The 24966-nt window shown below is 43.2% G+C and overlaps 1 protein-coding gene across 1 annotated transcript in view; it reads right to left on the bottom strand.

Annotated features, from left to right (window-relative positions):
* Positions 1–24966, bottom strand: part of FLT1 (fms related receptor tyrosine kinase 1) — a gene marked incomplete at both ends in the record, with an annotated part of 114682 nt that overhangs the window by 8936 nt on the left and 80780 nt on the right. The window contains 10 exons of the mRNA XM_080354072.1: positions 957–1068; positions 2300–2422; positions 2965–3062; positions 3480–3639; positions 5676–5764; positions 6483–6596; positions 9606–9710; positions 14689–14827; positions 17673–17779; positions 23753–23884. Of these exons, the coding sequence (XP_080210198.1) occupies positions 957–1068; positions 2300–2422; positions 2965–3062; positions 3480–3639; positions 5676–5764; positions 6483–6596; positions 9606–9710; positions 14689–14827; positions 17673–17779; positions 23753–23884 (1179 nt within the window). The remainder of the gene's footprint in view (positions 1–956; positions 1069–2299; positions 2423–2964; positions 3063–3479; positions 3640–5675; positions 5765–6482; positions 6597–9605; positions 9711–14688; positions 14828–17672; positions 17780–23752; positions 23885–24966) is intronic.

Below are 24966 nucleotides of genomic sequence, written 5' to 3'. Positions count from 1 at the left end.
AAATGATTGATTGTCCCGAGAATTGTATAGTATTGTTTCCTCTGCTGTTCGCCTCTTTTGTCAGCCTCTGTGGCGAACCCAATTAAGATTCTTCTATTCTGACGGTCATTGTTGTTCCTGCTCAGTGTGCATCTTGTATCCTGCCTTTTCCACGTGAAAGAAAGGAGGGGAAAAAAAGCTTCACTGGGTTTTAATTTCAGATTGCATGCTCTAGTTCATCCTGCGGCATCTGTGTGGATGCTTGGTCGCCTGCTGTGTCCAGCAGTCTGGGTGAAGTGGGGTGCTGGGTCCCTCCTGGGCTGGGGTGACTGTCTGGTCTCAGGCTGGAAATGGGGGTGGCACAGTCTGAGACATGCAGAGACCTCCATGTGTGTTCAGCTCCCTTGCTCCCACAACAGAAGTAAGAAGCTTTTGGAGGAACACCCAGCCCATGTCACTCAGTGTCTTGAATGATATCAGTGGCACAGGAGGCATTACCTCAGTCCCTGGCAGCTGCTGACCCAGGCCCACATCTCCATGTGATCTCACATTTAATAAAAACACTTAAAAATTTGCCCAATTTTCTTGGTTTGCCCCACAGGTCAGACGAAGCCCTGCAACTGCTCTGGCTGTGCGGCCCTGCGTCTCTGCCGAGGGTTTCTGCAGGGGAAAGAGGGAAGCTCGAAGTTTTGCCCATGGCAGAAATAGGCAGGGAAGTTCTCAGATAGCTATGCTGTCCAATAAGATTTTCAGCCTGGCAAGACAGTTTTCAGTGCCCTTAAAAGCACCAAAATTTCTGTTTCACAGGGATGTTATACACACAGTTCTCTCCCCTACCCCCACACCCCCCACCTCTGCCTGATTTAGGTCTTTCCTTATGGAAGGCCCAGCAAAAGCTCATTGAGGGTGATGGATGTTTTTCCCCAGGCTGATGTCCCCGCTGCTGAGTCAGCTCCTGGTGTGCAGAGTTAACGTACCCAAGGAAAATATCTCCCACAGCAAGACCCCGTAGGACCACACATCGCTTTTTGTATTGTAGATTTTATCAAATATGGATTCTGGAGCCATCCACTTGAGAGGAAGTCGAGCCTGGAGTAGAAGGGACAAACTTGACTATTATTTTCAAAGCCTAAAAGAATTTAATCATAGACGAATCAACTATATATTGTTAGGTAAATAATTACCATTCAAACAGGAACCTGTGGGATTTCCTTACAGGCAGTCAAGATAAACCCACACTCATTCAGACACTTTCTTAACAAATTCTCAGAGTAAAAGGCTGTTTTTAAAATACGTGTGGCACAAAACACCAGAGTCTGGAAAACTGTGACCAGGGTGACCAAGGGTCTTTGTGGGGATATGCAAGAACAGAGGTCTCTTACCAGGATCCTAGAGACATTGGAGAAATCCCTACATGCAAGCACAAATCATTCTGTGATGGATGTTCTCAGGGAATTTTTCAGAGCCTGAACTGCAAGAGTGTGTCGGCAACCTTTGAAGCCCTCTAATTGCAGCCTGTTAGTGCTACCTGAGCAGTACCCAAGTTAGGCAAATAACACTTAGAATCATAGAATCATTTTGGTTGGAAGAGATCCTCAGGGTCATTGAGTCCAACCATAACCTAACTCTAGCACTAAACCGTGTCCCTGAACCTTGTCTAAATGCCTTTTGAACACCTCCAGGGATGGTGACTCTACTTCACAGCTACATGTAGTGCTGCAAGTCTTGAAAGCTACAGATGGGGCAATAGCTGGCAGGTGGGCAAGACCTGCGGAAGGATTCCGTGTGACCCCAATACCCACACCAAATGCCCATGGCATCAGTGGGTGCAGGCACAATTTGCTGACCCAACTTTCATGCAGGCCTGGTAGGGGGCTTTCTGCCTGCTATCTGCAGAAAAAGTAAAATTAAAAGAGTAGGTGCTGGAGGTGGTGAGTCCAGCTCAGCTGCTGGAGTCACCACGAGCAGCGCTTGGCTCTGGCCTGGGTGCACCAGGGGACATGCACCTTGTTTCAGAGGGAACGGCTTCCGTGAAGGAAGTTGCTGAGTTGGTTAAGCTGCAGAGCCAGCCAAGAAACAAATGTCTAAAAAACATGTAGAGTACTAACAGGGCAGAGCTGTGAAACAGCTAGCATATCCAAGCCGTATGCTGGAGGATAGAAACGCTTTCCAGACCCACAATGCATCTTCTCATAAAAACTGTGATAGCTTTCAAGCTCTTTTAAGTTCAGGAAATGTGAATGTCTTCAGAACATTTTGGTGGACAGTTTGAAATGATACGTTATAAATATTTGGGTAAATAAACAGCATCTTGACTTACATCTCCTTTTCTCACATAATCAGGATTTTTATAAATATCTCTTGCGAGGCCAAAATCACAGATCTTCACGACATTGTTCTCAGATAAAAGGATGTTTCTGGCTGCCAGGTCACGATGAATGCACTATAATAAAACAGTTTCACAATCAAACTGCATTTCCTTAATCCTGCCTACAAATTTCCTGACTGTCTCCCATATCCTTTTAAAAATTGTTATTACTATTTGAGAGATCAATTTAACATTTTTTAGGGAATTTGACTATAGTTTACATGAAATTACTGTAAACGGTGTCAGTTCTTAAACAAAAAAACACCTCGCAAGTCCAAAAAGTATTACATTCTTAAGAACCTTGACATTTGCAGGGAAAGCGCTGGTTCATTTGGAGCTCCCTGCATAATATATGTTGAAATGAATTAAAAAAAACCCCACACGACACCCAAAAGATCTCCCCTGAATGAATGAGCTTGACCTGCTGCCTTCAGCCATGATCCTGTGTTTATGGACTATGGAGATTTGGATAAACACACTGTTGTATTTATAACACCAAGAGGAAAACGACTCTTCCGTTGGGAGCTCTCCCAAGGAAGGTGTCACTAAAACATAGACATGATTTCACCTCTGAATCCCATCCTTCTGCAGGGAAAAATCCCCAGTGCACAACTCACCTTTCTTGAGGAAAGGAACTCCATGCCTCTGGCCACCTGAAAGCTGTAAGAGATCAGGTCCTCCATCGTGAGCGGCAACTTGTAGAGCTCGTCAGCATCTGCAAAAGTGGAAAACATGGTTTGTTGCTAAGTTAGCTCACAGGCAGTTATTTCTCGCCCTATTACTCCCATAAATTCAGTCTTCATGGAGTAGTAGTTGAAGGTCAATCCACTGTCACTGGAAACAAAAATAATGCTTGCTTTATACCCTATGCTTTGGACACTGCTGTGTTTTCCCCGAAGATAAGGAGCAGTCAGAAGAAAACAATCACGCATTTTCCTGTCAGATTTAGTAATGCTGGAAATAATCTTTTTTTAAATCTTCTACCCTCTGGACATGAGTGTCTGTGAGTGTCTGTGAGCATCTCCCACGGATGTTTATTAGGGTGATAAATGAGGAAAAAAATTTCAGGGATGCACAGTATGTTGTAAAAATATCACAGACCGTGTAGGGACAGGAAGGAATTAATACCTACCCTCCTCGTCCTCCTCCACATCACTCAGACTTTTATCTTCCTGGAACCCAGAGCTTGCGAAGCTCTCACTGCTGGTGACACTGGCCAGCCTTTGTTTTTTGCCTTCCACTGGCTCAATATCCTTTTTCTCTTTCACTGGTTCTCCTTGCAGACAGGAGTCCTTCAAACAGAGAAGATGTGCTACATCAGAGCAATGGAGGGGGTGGAAGACGAACTTCTGTTGCCTTTCCATCAGGAGAAGATGGTAGTCCATAGACTCATAGAATAATTTTGGTTGGAAGAGACCCACAAGGTCATCAAGTCTAACCTAACACTGGCACTAAACGGTGTCCCTAAGAACCTCATCTACATGTCTTTTAAACACCTCCAGGGATGGTGACTCAATCACTTCCCTGGACAGCCTGTTCCAAAGCCTGACAACCCTTTCCATGAAGAAATTTTTCCAAATATCCAATCTAAACCTCCCCTGGAGCAACTTGAGACCATTGAGGCCATGGCATGTGGAACCACGTCTCCCATGCGTCCACATGTCCAGTGCCACTGTGGCACACAGGAGTTGGTGGTAGGCCTGCACTCCAACAAGGTTGCCATCCACAGAGGCCAGAGATATGGTGGCTTGGGAGAACCAGCACATCATTCTGGGGCAACCCAGGTGGTGGACTGACTCTGATGTGGTGAGGATTTGCAGGGTCCATGGATGGACACATCCGCTGGTCTGTGGCTCATCTCAGCCTGAAATAAGACATCTGAAAGGGCCTATTTTTCTCCAGCATCCAGAGAAGGAACATGGTGGGATGAGTTGAGAAGGATGTGCCCACAGTGCAGGTGTCCCAGCCCTATCAAAATAAAGCATCAGGTTTTTGTCCCAGGCTGCTTAAAGCACCTGCCTCTATGTCCCTGCACAGTGCCTGGCGTGGGACTATGAGCCCTTCCAACAAGAAGCAAGGGCACTTTGTTTTTGAAATACAGCTGCTTTTGGAAGTGAATGCCTGTCTTCCTAATGCCTTTATCCAACGCTTTCAGGTTACATTCAATGACAGTTTAATGGGACACATGCAACACTGTGGAAAATGCTTCCTTGGTGAACAGTCTAGCCACCTGGCCATGCTCTTGCCCCATCTCCTCTTTCCTCTTGTCCTGTGGCCATGTCTCTCTCCTGCACATGCTGCTGCAGAACCAAGCTCTCTCCTTCCTACCTGGGCACCATTCCCAGGGGTTCCAGAGCACTGAGTCTGGGCAGGCTCCTCACTGGGGGGATGATGTAGGTGACTGTCCCCATGGTGGACCCCACATGGCCATGCTCCCTGCTGAGCCTCCTACCCCAACAACCACACATTGAACGAGGCAGCTATTGTGTTTCATGCAGAGTCCAACATGGATGGCCTTGGGAACAGACACTCAGCCAAAACTCTTTGGACGTGGAGGTCCTGCCTAGCGTGCCCTCCTATAGAGCCCTTCTGAAAAATCCCTGAGATGCTGCTGAGCTTTTGTCACAGCTGAGTGGGAGTTTTGAGGACTGCCTTTCTGGGTCCAGGCTCTGAAATCCCACTTCAGATCCCCTAATCCTTTGGGAGATTTTGCTGAAAGTGCACAAGCAGAGATATAGTTGGCACATTTGGCTTCAGGTTTGTAATAAGAAACACCCTGTGGATTTGATTCAGAGGTTTGTGGGATGTGAGGACAAGACTTTAATCTCTTTTCCTCTTGATAGCCCTTCTTCTCGCACAATAAGAAGATTACTTGCAAATCTTTGAACATTAGGGTGTCTTGGAACATGAGCTTTAACGGCATTATCTCGGTTGTGTTCCCAGCGGTACTGAAATCAGTGGGCAAAACCACTTCCCTTGGCTTCGCTGACACCAGCCTCTGAAGTGACCCCAAGCTCAGCAGGAATGGGTTTGTCAGCAGCAGGGCGAGAGCATGTGGGGACACTTTGGATGGAATTCACTTCCTCTCCTTGTAGATACCTCCATATGAATTACAGCATTCTCCTTTGCAGTCAGGGGAGAGAAATGAGCCCTTTTTTGTCACAGCACATCCCACACCAGACATTAAAATGCATCAGATGAACTGCACCCAAAAGCCATTTTTCCTCTCTGGTAGGAGACAGGCTAAGGACACTAAGTCAGAAGCTGGCATCTACATTACTGACATGTTAGGTAAGATGAACCCTACCAGAGGCATCTCTCTCCTTACCTTGTTGGGGCAGAAAAGATTCCTCTTGCTCTTCAGGTAGTTTGATAAATTCCCATATTTGCAGTATTCAACAATCACCATCAGAGGCCCTGGGCAAAATGAAAGTGCATTTTGAGTGGCATAAAGCAATATAAGGGGCCATCAGTTCTAAGAAGAGTAGTGTTTCTGTCCCATAGCTGTAACTGGAATCCAGACTAACAAACAATGTCTTAATGCAGTAGAAGGCTGCTTGAAGGACACTGGATGTTAGCAAAACACGACTGTCTCTGGAAATCAGGGAGGGCCTAATTTTTGAAAACCAGGTCATGAACCTGGGTCCTGAGGGACCCTCTTTCCTCTTTGGGCAGTCTGCATTCAGACTGGAGTCCTGCAGCCCACGCTTGTTGAACTAGAAGAAGTGACATATCTAAAACAAACAATCACTCATACTGGCCCTATGATTTTCTTAGTGGAATATTGTGAAGGATTTTACAGCAGTCAATATCCCTTGTTGACGGCCTTTCCAAATTGTGTTTAACCTGTGCTTGAGTAGTGAAAAGAGGGAGATAAAGGACAACAAGTGGCATGGTCCTAAATTCACACTGTCCAAGTTAAAACTAAAGGAAAGTTTAAGTAGATAAAATGTTTAATCACTTCACTAAATGACTAAAAATCTTTTTTTCTCTTCCTCTTTTTTTCACCAGCCACAGGACAACCTCAAATATTTCAAGTTAGTAACTTGACCTCTGGACAAAAAACAACATGGCCAACTGATCATTACTGGAAGGTGATCCAAACCTATTTTCAGTGCAGTGTAGAATTTTTTACCTCCATTTTTCGTGCATGCTCCCAGCAAATTCACAATATTCAGATGATGACCAATGTGGATCAGGATTTTCAGCTCAGTCATCAGTGCTTTGTACTCACTTGCTGTGGCTCCTTCTGTAAATGCAAAATAAAGTCAATATGAAATGGTGAAGAATGGGTCCCGCTGAGCTTTACCACTGATCATCACTTTTAATTGAAATAACCTCCATTACTGGATGTACTTCATGTGTTGATGTTCTTTGTCTATTTGTCCCTGCTCAGCATCCTCTTACTTGCAATAAAACCCATAAAAAGAATTAGGCACTCAACTTCCTCCCAGTAGACTTTGTTATATTTAGAACTGAGAGAAATTTTTTTCACATGAATAGTTTTGTCGTTTCAGCCAAAAAATGAAAGAACAAATAAAAAGGGATTTCAAAGCTATAATTAACTCCATCTAGAGTAGGCTTCAGCTGACCCGACTTCAGGTCTAAGGGTTATGTACTAGCCTGAACTAATCAACATCTCAAGAAGTCAGTGGCAAGAGCAATGCATTTCCAGAGTCTGATACAGCCATCAGCTTTACCCATCTGAGTAGGGAAGACTTGAATTACCCTTTGGTGTTGATTGTTTGATTCTGTCCATTATAGAGGAGGTCTGGAGTATTAAGATAGATCAGGGAAGTAAATTTTAAATGGTTAAAATTAGGTGACTGCATCTTACCATTACTGGTTATGATCAATATTCATTGTAATAGAAATAGTAATGATGTAAGAAATCCCACAACTAAGCCCAAATTCAATTTAGTGTTGTGTGAAACTTTTAATTCCCTCTGAGCAATTTTTTTCTGCAGAATTTTGTTTTGTTAAGAAAAAACATATTGCTTTGTGTAGACTCAAAAGGACTTTTTCACTTTAGTGACACCAAGAGTAAGAACATTACAGTGGAAAGAACCTAGACCTAGATCTTAAAGGTCTTGGTTTAAACAGATTTTCTTGGTGGCTCCACACAAAACTTGTCATCTACTCAGTGACCCACTATTCATCTGTATAGGCGGTAACACTTTCCCTCTACCTCATGGGAATTCTGTGTGAACAAAGCCCATGAATGACTGCAAAGTTCCTGGATAATTTAGTGAGGACACAAGGAACAGGGCATATCTTCCCTCACTTCGAGTGCCCAAAGTGAAGATGCCTACAGAAGATCTAGTCACCACAGGCTCTCTTCATAGTCATCAGAGCTAAACAAGCTCTCAGCTCATCATATGCAGGGGTCCACCTTAGGATGGGATGAATTGTTGTTTCTCACCACTGAAAATAAAGGCAAATTGAGTGACTAACTCTGCTACAAACATATACTCTGCACATGAATCCCACCATGAAGACATCTTGTAACTGCTGTCTGCTCATGTCTATTCCAGGAGTAAACCCTGTTGCCTTAGTGGTGCTGGCTGGCACAAGAATCCTGCTGATGTACATGAAGAAATGTTGAATCTATCAGACCACTCTGCCAGCACATATGTCTGTATTTTGGCAAAACAGCTCAGTTAACCACGGGTCAGGTGGTGACCCAGGTGATAGGCATCCACTGAAACCAGTGACACAGGTGGCAGCCCACTGCTGCAGAGAAGGTCTGGACAAGGACCAAAGCTTTAGCTTCCTCCCATATTCCAGACATGCTTGCTGCAGGGTAGCTGTTGGTTTGGTATTGGCCAACAGGATATTTCTGTGTTTCCGGAACAAGAGAGAGGAGGAAGGTTTGCAACCCTCTCAGCTGCAAATTCCCGCCTTGAGGATGATCCTGGATGTCACAGTAGCATGTACCACCCCCTGGGAAAGCATTTAGCATTACATTGCAGAACAAGCTTATTGAGGACAATATCAAGAGGACACATCCTACACAGTGTATGGCTGCCAACATTGTTGGCAAGAAATAGAAGCTATTTCAGGTTGAGTGTTGCAGGGACAGACTGTAGGTTTGAGAGGATCACACATGCCCCTCCAAGGGCTGGAAGTAACACGTACAGATCTCCTGATAAATGATAAACAGGTAAGCAGCTGTGGAGCTTGGAGCCACTGGGTAAGAGGGATGTAGTCCAACTCTGCCTGAACAGAGCCACCTGAGAACATCAGGGATCCAAGTCTTACTGGCAGAACAAGGGGATGTGATCTGGCAGAGGATGACACTGAAATGGATTAAAGGATTAAGACTGCTAAGCAGTTCAGCATAAGCTCCCAGAGCAATGCAAAAAACCCCAAACCAAAACAACAAATAAACACCCCACACCAACCAACTAACCAACCAACAAAAAACCCAAGCAAACAAAAAAACCATCAAAACCAACCAAACAAAAAACCCAAACAAAACAAAACAAACAAAAAACTCACCACCAACAAAACCCCCACAAACTTGATATGATCCTTAGATACACAAACAAGGGAAAACTGAACACAGAATGAATACAGAGGAAGGGATGCCACCATGACTCTGGGATAGGGAATTCAGCCACAACTGCTGCAGGCTACTAGTGAATATTGTCCTGCCTGATAATTTCCCAAGCACCCTCTTCACACTGATGAGGGTCGTTGTCCCTTCTGTTCCAATGAGAAAAGTGGCAGTGAATAGTTGGGGGATGATTTCACTTTGGGAAGAGCACTGGTGTGTGAAGAATGTTGGCACAACCGGGGTGTCAGCATCTTAAACTCCACAAGATGAGACTCCAGACACTTCAGTGAGGACCCACCTGTACAACACCTCCAAGACTTAAACAGCTCAATCTGTTCAGCTTAATAAAAGCGCCTTCATGAAGAAAAATCAGTATCTAATCTATACAGAGAAGGTTAGAATGAGAAGTGAAATTCAGGCAGATGCAAATTATAAATAAGACACCTGTTTTTAACAATGGGATGATTAATCATTGAAAGTAAATTGAAACTAATGATCAAGGAAAATATGAAATCATCTGAGTTTCTTCACATCAAAGTGGATGCCTTATGCATCAGATGAATTTCACTCGTAGTGCTTGGTACAGGATCAGTCTAGCATAATGGTACAAGGTAGGGTATGCAGGAAATGCTATTGTCCCTTCTGATCCTACAAAAGTGACTTTTTCATTCTTTACAACCCAGCTTTGCAGCAAGATACCTTTCAGCATTTTCACAGCTACTATTCTGCATGTCGGCGATTTCTTAATTCCAAAAGCAGATGCTTGTACCACCTTTCCAAAAGCTCCATGTCCAAGAGACTTCCCTGTAAAGAAAATAAATTGGAGAGGTACATTCTAGTTAAAAAGTAATCCTATCAACAAATGACTTCATAGATAATGAATTGAAAAGTGTGCTTTACAATGAGTCTTAGATTGTTTGTTTGATTGTTTTTACAGTAAGCAGACAAACCAGAAGACTGAGTCATTGTAGGGAATAAGTGATATGATTGAAAATGATGCTAAATGAATACAGCCATTCGGTGGATGTATACTGGATTCTGATACACTTTTTTCAGTCTAGCTTTGCCAGCAGAAAGAAAGATTTAGTCTTTTTTTTTCTCCTTGAGCACACTGCATGATGCAGCAGACTGGGACACTGCCACTCATGCCCACAACAACACAGGGTCGTAGCTTAAACTCACACACACACTGAGATGCAGCTTGACACAGACTTTGGTAATTTTTGCAAATGAAATTCTTCCTTCTCAAATGAGGTGCCTTAAAATTATCTTCATTCCAGGAAGGCAGCAGCAACTTTGCATTGCAACCCCTGTAATACGTGAACAACCCTGTGATGTTCCTCCATAGCAAGACTGTTGTTGTATGTTGAGATCATGGAGTGGTGAGAAGCTGAAAATCTGTGCAAACGAGACCTTCACATTTGCAAAATGAGGTCTAGGGGGATTCGGTGAGAGAGGACTTGGAGTGACGAATGACGAGTTTGTTCATGGTGGGTTTGACGCTTTCAGGTATCCAGGGGTAGACATCTGTGCTGTGGTATCACCATCATGCTGCTACTAAAGAGACACCAGGAGAAGCACCCAGAGAGAAATCAGTGGGCATAAAAAAATTCTCCAGCAGTAGAAGCAAAACATCCTCATCGTTCATATTCAGAACCAGGTAAAGCTCCAACGGTAGCTTTGCAAGTTTTCTAGAATTCATGACATTTTATGACAATCTTATGATCTTCACAGCCTCCTTTGTGATTTATTACTGTTTGAAGCAGGGAGTATTGACCGCCTCTTTGACAATGTGCTCACACAGACAGGCCTGGCTGCCTCTGCCCTTCTCGAGTGGCTGGCAGAGTTCTGATCTGAGAGATCTTGTCAGCTTATCAGCTAGCAATAAATTCTATTTCCAAGTAACTATTTTCAGATTGTATTTGTGCTTCACCTTCAGCAGAAGCAAGAGCATAGCAGAAGACTTTGTGATGTAGAGGAGAAGAGCAGAAAATGAAGGCCAGCTTTCCATACAAAAGTAAAGCAAAACATGTACCATATATTTGTTTCTCAGATAGGCACTTGTGACACAGCCATTTCCATAGAACCATTTCCTTTTTCTGTGGTGAGCATTTGTTTAACTAGCTCTCACTTGCACATCTACCTTGTTGATGCCTAAAGCTACAGGAGAGATTAATCCCACCCACACACTCAGAGACAGAGACAAAGAGCTGATGTCAGTTCTAAATTAAATTAAATAGGTACTACCTTTTATATGTGTATCCCATTTCTAAACTGGAATTCTCAGTATGTCTGTCAGTAGAAGCAAACAGCATATGTTATCAAAACTATGGAAACATTAAGTGGAATACACTAAACCAAAAACAACCTCATAAATTTATTTCTCCCCTAGACATGCAGAAGCGTTGACTTTTTTACAGAAAAAAACCAAACCAAACCAAACCAAAATCCAACAAAACAAACCCAACAAAAAACAACAACGTAAAGAACTTAATTTGGATGGATGAAAAGCATCAACAGACTGAGCCTTGGTGTGTGAAGGGTTTAGAGTCTGACACAAAAATACAAGTGAATCAGTGTATATCTTTGAAATTCTACAGTCCCCTTTTTCAGTTACTGCATATATCAGATGTATAAGGGAAGGAACATTAACATTAAGGTCTCGTTTTTCTCAGTGAATTGATGTTCTTAGTCTTTAATATATTGACTGCTGGTGGTTTCTACAAGATGAAGTTGCAGTTTGAGGTCCTGTAAAACCCATCGTACCTTTGTTTAATCCATAGCTTTAATCTGTTTCCATCACTGTTAACTCACTTCCCACATGAAGATAACCTACTTAGTCACCTCTTGGAAAACGTACCAGTTAGCTCATAAAGCTACACAAAGCTGCTAACCTTTCATAAAGGAGAATGAGCACTGGAAACAACACTTCCTTCTCTAAACAACGATTGTGATTTAACGGGAAACTGTAATAAGACTTGATGTATTAGCCTTTGTTGCTCTCCTATTGTTTGTACCACACTAAATGTTAGTGCAGAATAGGGATGCTTTAACTTTTCACAGCACAGATCGAACTCAACAGTTTAGTATGTGCATTGTGTCTATGATACTAACAGATTGCATTTGCAAAAGCCCCTTATGTTGACACAAAAGGTAATTACAAAATTATTAAATAACATGATCAAACAGAGGAATATTAAGTTACCCAACCATTTAAGCAGTCATTTTGTCACAGTCCTCAAGCAGCTACAGTGGCCCCGTTTGGGGTAATGCTCAGGTGTGACATGTTGCAGCATCTATAACCAGACCAAGGAATCAAAATGCTCTACTTAAATATTCTGCACTTGACTTTGGTTTCCTGGGGCAATTCAGAACCTATTAAAGTGAACATAGCCCTCAGTTAAGGAGTTTTGGATCAGGAGGTTTCCATTTTAGTCCCATTTTAGCAAGGTGCTTCAAGCATATGAGCTGCTGGACCAGGGCATCATCAAACAGCTCCTGCAGATACCACTCTCCTTATATGCCAGAAGGCAGTGGCCCAAAGCCATGTTTTCTTCTCAGGTCCTCTGCTGCAGTTTGAATGATCTGGGTTTTCCCCTATATGGCTTCATATTTTCCATTGTGTATGTACTACAGCTCTGCACATGAAGGAGAACAGAAAGGGTTCTGCTGGGTGCCAGTGCTATGAGCTTGCAGAGCACAGGGGGGAGCAGGGTTCAGGAAAACATCTAACACTGGTGTGTTTGACGTAGCACCCGAGACATGTGGCAACACTCCCTCCGGGTCTTGCACCACAGCATCAGCGGTGTGTGACCTCTCATAGATTAGGAAGGTCAAGGCCAAGATTTAGGTGAGAAATACATGATAGCTCAGCCAACGCTTATGTTGGACTGCAATGTTATCGCCATCCACACCATCAGTGATTTATAGCACCTGTGTTTTTCTGCCTAAAGAAAATATGACATTTTGCTCTCAGTCAGACTAATGTACACTGAATGTTAATTATCGTGACTTCAGTGGTGCCCATATGAAATTTCCTGTAACATCTGTAGCTCTTACAGATGAAGGGGGAGTCCTGTTATATAAGCATTGCATCACAGCCGTGGGCTGCATGTATGGGTGTTGGACGAATGCACAGAGAAGGACATGTGGGCTGAAAGGAGACACTTACTTGCAAATATTATAATAAGTACATATCCTGAAGGATAAGTAGGTGGAAAGAGAAAAACAGACATATCTGATGCTGGAAGAGGTTGCATTTCTAAGTGAAAATATTTTTTAAAAAACATAGAAGCGCATTTTATGTTTGTGAGACACTAACCCTTGGAGGCTGCCAAGGTAATCAAAGACTGAGCCAACTGCCATGTAAGCAGGACTTCCACTGAGCTAATAGAGCATACTGCACATACCCAGCTTCTCTGAATCTGGTTCATTGTTGGCATTCTTTATTTGTTTACACCAGCTCTTCTACTTTTAACTCATTCTCTGGTCACCATTCCTCACCTCCAGACTCCAAACACCAACCCTACAAAACATGGGGTTTTCCTTGGTGTTTACAGTCCACTTCTGCTTGATTCTTTCCATGGGGTTTATATACAAATAAAGCATCACATAAACCAGTGATCACATTGTCTGCATATGAAGTTCTTATTCCATCATTGTAAGAACACTATTTGAAGATTGAAGACACTCCAGCAGAAGGTTATGTTTCAGCATTCCCAGAATTGTGTATGACAATTATAATTGATAGCAATGTATTTCAGCTGTGCTTATCCACATCTGGTCACCTTGTGACTTATTGTAAGAGAATTAAGTGTGATCCTAATTGTATGCATGTTTTAATCACTCTCTGTCCTCGATCCCCCAAGGACAGAAGGAATATGCTACAGCTCCTAGCTAAAATGAAGAGGGTTTTTAGCCCTTGCCATAGGACAAATTTAATACTGAAAGAACAAACAGCACTATAGGAACAGGCTGAGATCACTGATATTCTAAGGCTGACCCTCATTAAAACCTGTGTGGTTTCCAGAGGGATTCCTCAACTTCAAAACCTAGTGCCTACCCTCCTGCCCCCCTTGCCATCCCCTGCACTAGGCTAAGCACGTAAGGAATGCTCCCAAACCCACGTCTTTCACTGAGGTATCTGTAGGCGAGCTAGCTGCAGGTTCAAAGTTTCTGAAGGTATTAATTTATTTATGTGTGGACTAAAGTGTCACATTCTTGCATTTGCAGTGCACGAACAGGAATGTTTATAAATCAGCAGCACAGAAGGAAAAATGTGGAGAGTGTGCTGGTGAGAAGAGGAAAGAGGGAAACAGGGAGGGGTAGAGGGTGGACTGTGAGTACCCATTTCTCCATAGGTTTTTTGCCAGATTAGCACATAGCCAGGTTACAAGGGAAGAAAATTACAGTAAATGCCAAAGGTCAGGCTCCCGAATCTAGAGAGAGAATCACCCAAGTCAGCAGTCTGATTGGGAAGCCTTTGATTGCCCTGTTTTTATGTTGTGCTTTAAGTAAATCAGTCTGCAAAAAATAGAGTGCAGCACTATTTTCTGTATTTTAGTTCGCTTACATGGAGTGAAAAATATACACCTGTAAACTCAGCTAGACACAGTCCTAAATGCTGTCAGTCACAGACCAGGGTACTTGGTATGGAATAGTTTACACTGAACCTGGCAGTACATTGGGCTGCGTGTCTAAAACACACCCCCTCTCATCCTTATCTGTTCAAGTACATCTCATTCAATCACTGCAAACCCAGCACGAAACATGCCAACATTACCTAGTTTAAGCCTTTCCCTTGCAATCTCCCACTTGCTGGCATCATAAGGCAGACGTTCACATTGCTCATCTAAGGGGACTTCGTCAGGATCCATTATGATTGACAGGTAATGATTGGTCTTTATTTCAGAGGAATAAGGCTAGAAAACAAAGAACATAGAAAAATGTAAAAGAGGTTAACGATATCTGTCAGCATCTTCCTGTTTGGATCAAGGTTTTCAAGTCAATTCTGTCCATGGGGCTGTGTGTTTTACAGTCCAATAGATGGTTTGAGTAAGCACTCTTTGGCTTTTTTAAATATTGCAAGACTTTTTATATAAAAGAAACTCTGTCCTTTAGCTTTGCTCGTATGTGACATATAGGTTTCTTCAATGAAATCTGTGTGCATCTATATTAACTTATGGTGCTATGATATGGGCCCTCTGCACAGTCAAGAGAAATAGTTTCAGCAAATGACTAAACATTGCTGATAAAAATAACTTTCCTTCATGACTGCGCAAAGCAAGAAATGGCCATACGCAACAGATGGAGTTCAACTGCCAGTGTTTATTTTTTCCATATACCTGGCAAAGATAGATTGTATGTGGTCAGAAGTTGTGCAAGACTAGTCATCAGGAGACTAGATGTTATCCATTTCAGAAACTGTTTACAAATATTCAGAATTTTTTATTTCTTTGGTATCATTTCTGAAAAATTTACTGAAAATATTTGAGTTTGGAGGAATTCATAAACAGCCAGACACAAACACATAGTTTACAACACAGAATTTTGAATGAATTTGCCAGAAGTTCAGTTTCTACCATCCAATAAATCATCCACTTTACATGAGAAATGTAAAGGAAGGTGAACCTAATCTCAATGTATTCTGCAGTCCATCCATTTTGAAACATATTTTCCTTCAAAGAGAACCTAGATTGCCACTGCAATCCACTGGACTTGACACAGGAGCAGTTCTATTTCTCTATATATTTATATATACTTATATAAAATTATACATACCTATTTATATCTATATGTATTTTATATACCTGTTTTACATACCTATATAAAAGGTCTAGTGTGTTCCAATTTCCTGGCTATCAGTTGGAATTTATGGAAAATCTGTTGAACTAAGACTCTTCATGTTGCTTCTCCTAAACTCACGGAAACAGCACACGGGCACATATACAAACACACAGACAGATCTACATATTCTTTTCTTGTTGCTTTAATTGCTCCCTGTGACTTTCAGCTTTCTTCTTCTACAGCCTCGAAATATGTTCCTAATACATGCTTTTCCGGGCCTCTGTTTAAAAAGCTGTGTATGCTTTGGTTACAAACGTAACTTGACTAGAATGACAGAAGCTAATAGCTGCTCTTTTAGTTGCCTTTCATTCTCCCAAGTACACAAGGTTAGTCCCAAGAACGATTACACTGATAGCATGCTTGGGGAAAATTCAGGAGGCATAAAGCCTGGCTCCAAACCATCCACTGACCCTGGACAGGACATAAATGAGTGGGATATGGATAGAAAGTGAAGCGTATGTGGTGCTCCAAAATAGAAGAGTTCTTGGTAGAGATGTGTGTACCGGACTGCTCTTACCAGTCACTTTACAAGAGCTTTTAAATTGATCTATCCCAGAAAAAGCAACAGGGGAGTGGGAAGGTGCAGAGAGCTTCCTATGATTCTTCATTCAGATGCTCTGAAAACCAAATCTTTGGCCCCATTAGAGATTTGAAACAACATTTTGAATTATGAAGAATTGTTAACTATATCATTCGTTTTTGCGTAATAGACAGACTTCAAGAAAATGCTCTCAGAGAGAATAAAAGTATTTTTTCCTGCTGTGGCAACATAATTTGTATATGGAATTTAATTTAGAGTTAATTCCAGACATAAATCCTTGAGAGTGTGAGTTTATAATAGAAACACAGAGAAGACCATAAACATGATCTCATCATGGTCTCTTTCAGATATGCCACCCTGGTTTCGAGGTCTGGTCCTGCATTCCCACAGTCAATAGAAGTCCTTAGTGTAAAACCTCAATTACAGTCAGGCCTGAAAGCAGGTTGAGGTAAGATGATTTGGTGGTTGCAATCAGCCTTTAGCAGTCATCACGGAGCTTGGCCAGCTGGAACATGCGCAGCCACAGTGGCTGTGAGCTGACCCTGGTGACACTGCGCTGTGGTACCTCTCGGGCTGGGGGCAGCTGGTGCTCAGCACTTCAGTGGTGTGGGAGTCAGGGGTGGGGGTCAAGCAGCCATTCCTCCTCTCATGTCCTGCAGTGCCCCCCATGGCCCCAGTACCTCCCTTCCCTCAAATACATCTGCTCCTCCAAGTTGCTCTGAGATCTTTCTGCACTACTGAAGAACAGCTTATGAGAGCTGCTGTGGTTTAACTTGCACACACCATGCAATCCAGATGTGGTGCTATCAGCACACAGGGGCTTTAAACCATCACAGTCAGGCTTGGACGAGAAGGGTCAGCTGCACAGGCAGTTAACTTTATCATGCTGATGCAGGATCATCTGCTCTAGAGGCTGCACCACCAAAATTACTTCAGTAAAATATCACTTTGGAAGTGATGTAATTGTAGCAGACATTGTGTGCAAACCAGACCTCAGCGCCCTCTGTGAAGATCTGTCATTACCACTCACTCAGATCTTCAAAGACATTAAGATGCCAAAGCCTCACAGCCTGTAAGTGAATGGGGATGCCTTTGGTGGGAGCCAGGCACCCAAATGCTTGCAATTCTCGGATCCTTGCTCCCACCCAGGCTTTGCTTCTTGGCTTACTCATGCTCAGCCTTGCTAGTCACAGTTCCCTGGGCGCCTACCAGCAGCCTGGTGATTGCACAAGGAACAAAGGTGAGCAGTAAGTGAATTGGAATTTTTTTTTTTTTTTCCTAAACGTAGCAATCCCAGTGGCCCAAGAAGAATTTTCTAGCATGAGCAAAGGCTGGTAAGGAGAGGCAGGTGTCACCAGGATATCCCTGTCCATTCTTACCCTCTTCAGCTTGCGAATGAAGAGGGTCAACAGCAGCCAGAAGAGTGTTGCAGCCACACAGGTGCAGGTCAGGGTTATTAGCTCCAGGTTTGACCTCTCTGATGTGCCTGGGAAAATCAAGATAAAACAACATTTAAAAAATGACCTGCAACGCAAGGGCACTTTATGTTTCTTTGCCATTAAAGTAAAATACTAGGAAGGACCAGCTTCTTTTCAATGGGGTATTAATCTCTGTTTGGACTGGCTCAAAGAACCTGGAAAAAAAAAAAGGATACCCACAGCAAAGCTGTTTTATTGAACATGGCAAAATTACATTCAATCTGTCCATAAGTTTTCCAGTAAAAAGTCAGCTCTTCTTTGAGGTGCAGGAGGCAAAGTAAACCAGGCTGAGGATGGTCAGTCACATAGTAATTCACTTCTGAGGTGGAAATTCAGTTGCAGGGTATTTTTAGCCAGATTTTCTCTGTGTGAGAATGTGTGTGGGCCTGTGCGTGCAGTCTCACCCCCCCACACACACAACAGTGAAACCCATCTGGCCAAGCTCACATCCAAGAGAGGAGCAGAGGTCTCAGAAACACTCACTCCCCAGCAGCCTTGGGAGAGGAGGGGTCTGCGTGGAGAGGACAGCTCTGCTGGTCCTTCCCTGGGGGCAATGCCATGGTGCGAGAGCTGCTGCTAATATGCAGGAGAAGCTCCAGGGAGGGTTTATGTAGACACCAGTGAATACAGGTATGACTTGGAGCATGCTGTGGTGACACTGCTTAGTTTTTACTGTCCAGGACGTCTGATGCCTTTCCTTGGGCAACACAGCTGCTCTGTCCCAGCTCAGTGAGCTCTTCCATGCAGATGGCTGAGCCTTGCAGGTTTCAGCTCCATCCCAGCAGTGCTGGAAACCCACCAGCCCTCACGAAAAACCTTTCTGGGGGAGAGCTGAAGGCTCCCTTGGAGGTTTGTGATGCAGCCAGCAGGATTCCAGGAGCCTGCATGGATCCAGTCTGGCATCTGTGAGCTCAGCTCATGCAAAACATGGCATGGGGTTCCTGAGCCCCATTCTCGCTGGACAGAAACCTTGGGCATAGGGCTTAGTGCTCCCTTCATCCTGCAGTTCTGTCAGGCTCTGTGCCCGTGGGTCTCCTGCAGGTCACACTAGCAGCATGGGGCCAGGATCCCCACAGGGACATGGGACTCTCTGCTTCCCCAGCAGCACCTCACAGGACCCATCTGGCAGGGAGCCGGGAGAGCTCTCTAAACCAGGGAACAAATTAAGTATAGAAAGTGAAAAACAAAAACAACAACGACTGAAAACAGGGCAGCAAGAAAACATGAACATTAGAAATCTGGAGAGTATTAGAGCTCATAGAGAGATCTTTTTTTAAAAAAAAAGCACAAATAAAATTCACTTCAGACTGCTACTTAGGGACTCATCAACTGATTTCAGAGCAGTCTGTTTTGCAGATCCTGTGATTGTATCAAAATACCACACTTCCCACAATATGTTTTCCATCTGATTGGTAGCAAATGCAAAAAAACCTCCTCATGCTCTGCCTCTTATTCTGATACACCCTCCACAGACACAAAATGAGAGGAGAAGGAGAAATAATTCTGAACATGATTTCACAGTAGTTTTGTCAACTGCACTTGCAGCAGTTTCAGATCCTAAGCAACTTGGTGTTACTCCTGACACATGAAAAAGGGATGATTGATGTCTCACTGGTGGGCTTACTAGGTAATTCAGCAAGATGTGCTGCCTGGTTTTAGGCAAAGCTACCAAGCTTTGTTCAGAGGTTGAATTGCTTCCTGTAGCTGTAGCTTAACTAGCATAACATCTTCCCTCTCTAAAGATGATAATCAGATTTGTGTTTGTACCCTATATCTATGATTCCTCTGGCATGTGTATTCTGGAGATTTGAGAACAAAGCTCACTCAGGAAAAACACAACTGCAACCAGAAATGGAGATATAAAATACCTATTTATCCAAAATACTAGGAGTATTAATTTATCACAAGTATTTTTTAAAGGCTTGATTGAGATACGGGACATAGTGATGGCATAAATTGTACAGCCCAATGCATCAGGCTTTTCCTTTACATATGGATACTCTCCTCTTGCTTCTAAGCAGCACCCATCCAGATGGTGAGTAATAGCTTCTGACATTTATTCAGCAGAACCTAGAGGGGCTGAAGGTTCATTTGTTGCCGCTGTAACATATGGTGGGTCTCAGAAAACCCATGAGGCATTATACAGCCAGCCCTGGGGTGGAAGGCAGCAGATCCCTAATCACTGACGTTTGCTGCCCAGGAGTTAGCGAAGAGATGCAAAGGTACTGTCTTTGAAATGTCCGAGTGAATTCAGGCAACCAGAAAGCATTTTTCCAGGCTGGGGTTGAGTAGGGTTATCAAATGCCAGATTCCTAGTCTTGCTAAAAACCTTGCAGCCAGAGCTGGTTGACTGCCTCTCAGCTGGGCAGGAAATGCTTTGATTTGAGGCAGAACAGACAGGAACAGTCAGAAAAGAGTTTAGGATTAGCAGAGTTTGGAGAGGCTGTAAGCAAGACTAAGACTCTCTCTTTGCCCAATAGCCCAAGATTTCTGGCTCCTCCTTACACCCCTTCCAGAACTTTACCCACCAGGCCACGTCATTAGACACAGACTTTCTCCCATGCGCAGCTCTGCCCCACCTGCCTGACTCACTGAAGCAAGCAGCTGCCCCCTTTCTGCCCCAGAGTCCTCCTGAAAGCTCCCCAGCACCATCCTGTGTCTCTGCAGTGCTACAGAGGGGTGAGGGAAGAGATGCCACTGGCAACAGCTTCTCCCTCTCAGCAACGACAGGTGCCACCAGGACCATGCAGGTATGTGGGGACAAGAGCCTGGACTAACACACTGACCCCTCCAGGCTCAAGCTCAAACCTTGGACTGGCATGGGCTCTGTCATAAGGATTTCAGCTCTAAACACTGAGGTACAGTTCTGTGTCAGGTGTCAATCAGGGAAAAAGCAATGCCTGGGGCACCAACACCACTTCTGTATCCAAAACATCCATCACCCCTACAAAAAAGTGACCTACTCTGCTTAATCTATGTGATCCTGTGGTCACGGCAGTGCAGCACTGCGATGGGTGCTCAGAGGTGCTGAGGAATTCCAATACTTGGAAGTTTTCATGACTTGGCCAGACAAAGCCATCACTGACTGGATGTGGTGTTGATGATGATCCTGATTTGAGCTGAGGATGAACTAGGAACCTTCAGGACTCCATTCCAACCCCCTTTGGTGGTTGTCTGAGGTAACAAGAGTCTAAGTGTCCTCTGATGTTCACATTTTCTCTTATAGTCACCTACACAGCCCAGGCTGAACCTCCTTCAGTAGCCAAGGGAATTCCAGTTAAACTTCATGGAAACATTCCTGATGACTTCAGAGTCAGAGTGACCCAAAAGGCACAACATAAAATACGAAGCCAGAAAGACAGATAGAGAGATAAATAGATAGACAGATAGATAGATAGATAGATAGATAGATAGATAGAAAAACAGTAATTTAAAAAGGAAATACCCATGTTATAGTGTCTGAATAGTTCAGTGAATGCTTAATAAATGTGATATTTTCCTTTTCATCAGCAGGGATCACATTAAGTTATCAAGAATCAACTTTAAGACAGTGCATGTTGCTGTATTCATTTGCTTGTTATACATCCAGATTTCAGTGAGCATGAGCTGTAAAAGAGGCTCCTTTCTTCCTCAACACATTCCCTTCAAATGGTGAAGCCTCTCTGCAACTAGCTAAATTGCTGGCTCCCCTAAGAGTGGGGGCAAGGGTCCCCAGGAGAAGCAGGGCAAGGCTTTCATGGCAAGTTGTCCACTCTGCTGACAGGATGACCCCCGAAGGAGAGCTGCCAGAGACAGCCTGTGTTCCCCCTGTGCCCAGCAGCTTGTGTGCTCAGACTTTTCAGGGCACACTCCCCTCTGCCCGCTGGGTGCTCTGGCAGCCGTTGGCTGTTCCCATTCCAGTGTTTCAGATTCACTGCCTCTTCAGTTCCTCAGCCAAGAGCAAGTGGACAGTTTGCTCTGACATGTCCACAAACGTGGCCCTTCTCCTCTTCAGACAACCCAGCAAGTGTGGCTTCCAAACCAAACACGGGCTGCGTTTATTTAAAGATGGCCCTTTGATTCCACCATCCATTCATCCATTTCAGATACAAAAATAACGCATTGTTTTATCTGTGAGTATAAGAATGTTTTTTCAGAGGAAATAAAGAGAGCAGACAGTTTCCTTCCTGACTCATTCACAAACTACACTTCCAATAGGCTAAACATGGCCATCGACATGAGATGTTGCTTCGCTCCCTTTGATCTGCAGCTCTGAGAGCCACCAGGATGGAAGGAGGGCTTTGGTGCTCACAGTGGCAATCTGAATCTACATTTCTCCAAAAGACAAGCAAGTGGCAAAGCCTAGGAAGAGCCCCATGTTTAAGCCCTGATCTTGTCCCTACAGGCTCAAGGATGGGGTGAGGGGCAGCTGTCCCCTAGGAGAGGGACAGACACTTCTTATCAGTGTAAGAATGAGTGAAATGAGTGAAAAAAGTGCCTTGACACAGTATATAAGACAAAAATCTCTGTCTTTCTCATCCAGTCTCAAATCTATACCTTTTAATATGGTAGTCTTCATCTCCTGCATATTTTAGTGCTCCCATAGGAGTCATACAAGAACATTGCCAGTGGTCCTTCAGGACATGTAATCAGAGAAGAAGTCACTCTGGTGGCTCTCTTTTCTCTCCTCTGGATCATGTACTAGGAGATATGGCTTCCTAGAAGCCATCTGACAGACTGCTTGTGGTTGTAATAAATAGCCAAGCTACAACTTTAAAAATCAATACAATAATTAATTACATTTCCCAGGACTATCAATTAGTAGTACACATTGGACAGCAAGCACTTGGGCACAAGTTATTCTTTTAGCTATTATAGAAGCCATACAACCCTTAGCATTATTCATCAGAAGATAGGTTTTAACTCCTTGATTATATAAATTAGGCCAGCCCACATGTACCTATACTTGTCCCTCACCTTTTAAAGCAAAAGCATCATTGTTTCATCAGCAATCACTATTAACTGAGACTGCTAACACACTCATGGCAGAAAATCAATATTGATTTACTAGCTGTGATTGTCTTCTGCTGTAGGGTAGTATCCAAATACTCAGTAGTGTTCACGTGCATTTAGTAATTTTATGAGAACATCCACAAAGACATAATGCCTGCCTGAGAGAACTGGTGGTAACCAAGTTGTTTTCTGTAAAGAGAAACTAAATGCATTTAGGACTATTTACTTAACACATGAGATCCACAAGACAGGTTATGTCAAATTCAATTTATACATGGCACTGACTTATATGGAGAATGTCAACCTGCTTCTCTTGTCTCATAATATATGAACCAAATGGGTATTAAATGAAACTGAAAAATCACTGAACTAACTTTATTTTTATGCAATGTAAAATTCCTTGATAGAAGTCACTGCCACAGGCTTGAGTCAAGCTTGGCAGAAGGCAGAACAAAGCTGGACATTTAAATGAATAGCAAAATAGCTCGATAATGGCTACAGAAATAACTAGATCATACCTACGTGTTACAAGTACCTTTGAAAATGCATGTGTAGCTACTGCTAGGCTAAAATCTTCTAGTCTGACTGGGCTGTTCGCTTTACATTGAAAATAAACAAATGAAAATATCCCAAGCCTCTAATTTCAATGGAATTAACCTGAAATGGGAAAAGGAGTGGGTATGAGAGTGTTCTTTACTCTGTTTTTTGTTTGTTTTGATGATACTAAATTTACATTTGTCTTCTACCCTGACCTGATCTTTGTTGGGTTGAAGCAATTCTTCTTTCTAGTTCAGTGTAAACATGCTCTGAGTTAGCATTTCCTGAAGGGCTTCCTTTCCAACCTGGTACGCTTCCCTTGCTATGACTTCCTTCAAATTGCTGCCTTCAGAGATGATCACATGAGTCCCAGGTCATACCCTTGCCCTTCCAGCCTGAGTAGGAATATCACCCTAGCAAGGTTGCTCTTCCCATTTAATGTCATGCTTTACCTTGTACTGTGACATATGCTGCACTCTCCACGGACCCTTTTAAGTTGGTGGCTATGCACTGATAAAGTCCTTCATCCTCCTCTTTTACTCTTTCAATAAACAGCATTCGGCTTCCGGGCCCTAAAATTATTCCTGTGAAATGAAATATTTTGCAATGAGAGGGAGCCAGGATATAAACAAAAACAGGCCCTTGTGTAATAATATCTGCTTCGAGTTCTTCTCAGAAGAAATGAGCCGCAGACTGCACAGCACAATGTTATCTGCAGGAAAGCCAAATATACTTGGATGTTTTGGGAATCTTTTGGAAATCAGTGTTTACAAAGCACTTTTGTGAGTGAAAAAGCTCAGCCTAAGGGAATACTCTTGGGAACACTTGTTGTCATGTATATTGATTAGGACTGTGCCTAGACTTGCATCCAAGTGAGTTCTTCAGCATGTCTCCAACTTTTGGAAAATGGGTGGTCTGATTACTTACTGGATCAGGTCTGCACCAGAAGCAGCTCAAGCTTAAAGCACTTCCAAGACCCAGCTGTATGTGTCCACACTGGACTTATGGGCAGCTGACTCGCTCCAAATCTTTGCTTGTCCATGTGGCATGGGATGATGGGCCCCTTCGCAGAAGGACCCCAGCTCATGCAGAGAGGTCCCATGAGGTGCACCCTAAAATGTAGGAGTTACCTGAAGTCTTGAACATCTTGTTTATTCCAGCTAGGTAAACACAGAAGCCAGTCTGGACAATACTGCAGCAAGTAAGAAAGAGGCAGGGAGCAGATTTGGTCTCAGGACTGCCTTTAGGGCACCACATAGTCATGAAATGTGCACTCAAGTGCACACTTGTGTGCTTGGTTCTGTCAGAACTACTGTCTTACCAAAACGTATTTCAGGCAACTACCTTGTTTCCCAGAAAATAAGACCTACCCTGAAAATAAGCCCTAGCATGATTTTTCAGGATGCTCAAAATATAAGCCCTACTCTAAAAATGAGCTCTAGTTACAGGTCATTAAAACAGTCTATTTAAATGTTGTCCAGGCAGCTATACATGTAAAACAGTAATAAGTTTTGGAGCAAAAATTAATATAAGACCCTGTCTTATTTTTGGGGAAACAGGGTAACTAAAGTGCTCTGACCTACCCTCTAGAGACATCATCCTGGCTCCTAAACTTTGTTGTTGCATTACACTCAAGTTAGACACATAACATTCATGTTAGAAGACA

The sequence above is a fragment of the Nesoenas mayeri genome (genome assembly GCF_963082525.1).
Source record: "Nesoenas mayeri genome assembly, chromosome: 1".
NCBI lineage: Eukaryota > Metazoa > Chordata > Aves > Columbiformes > Columbidae > Nesoenas > Nesoenas mayeri.
The sequence above is the reverse complement of the archived record's forward strand: the minus strand, read 5'-3'. Positions and strand labels throughout refer to the sequence as shown.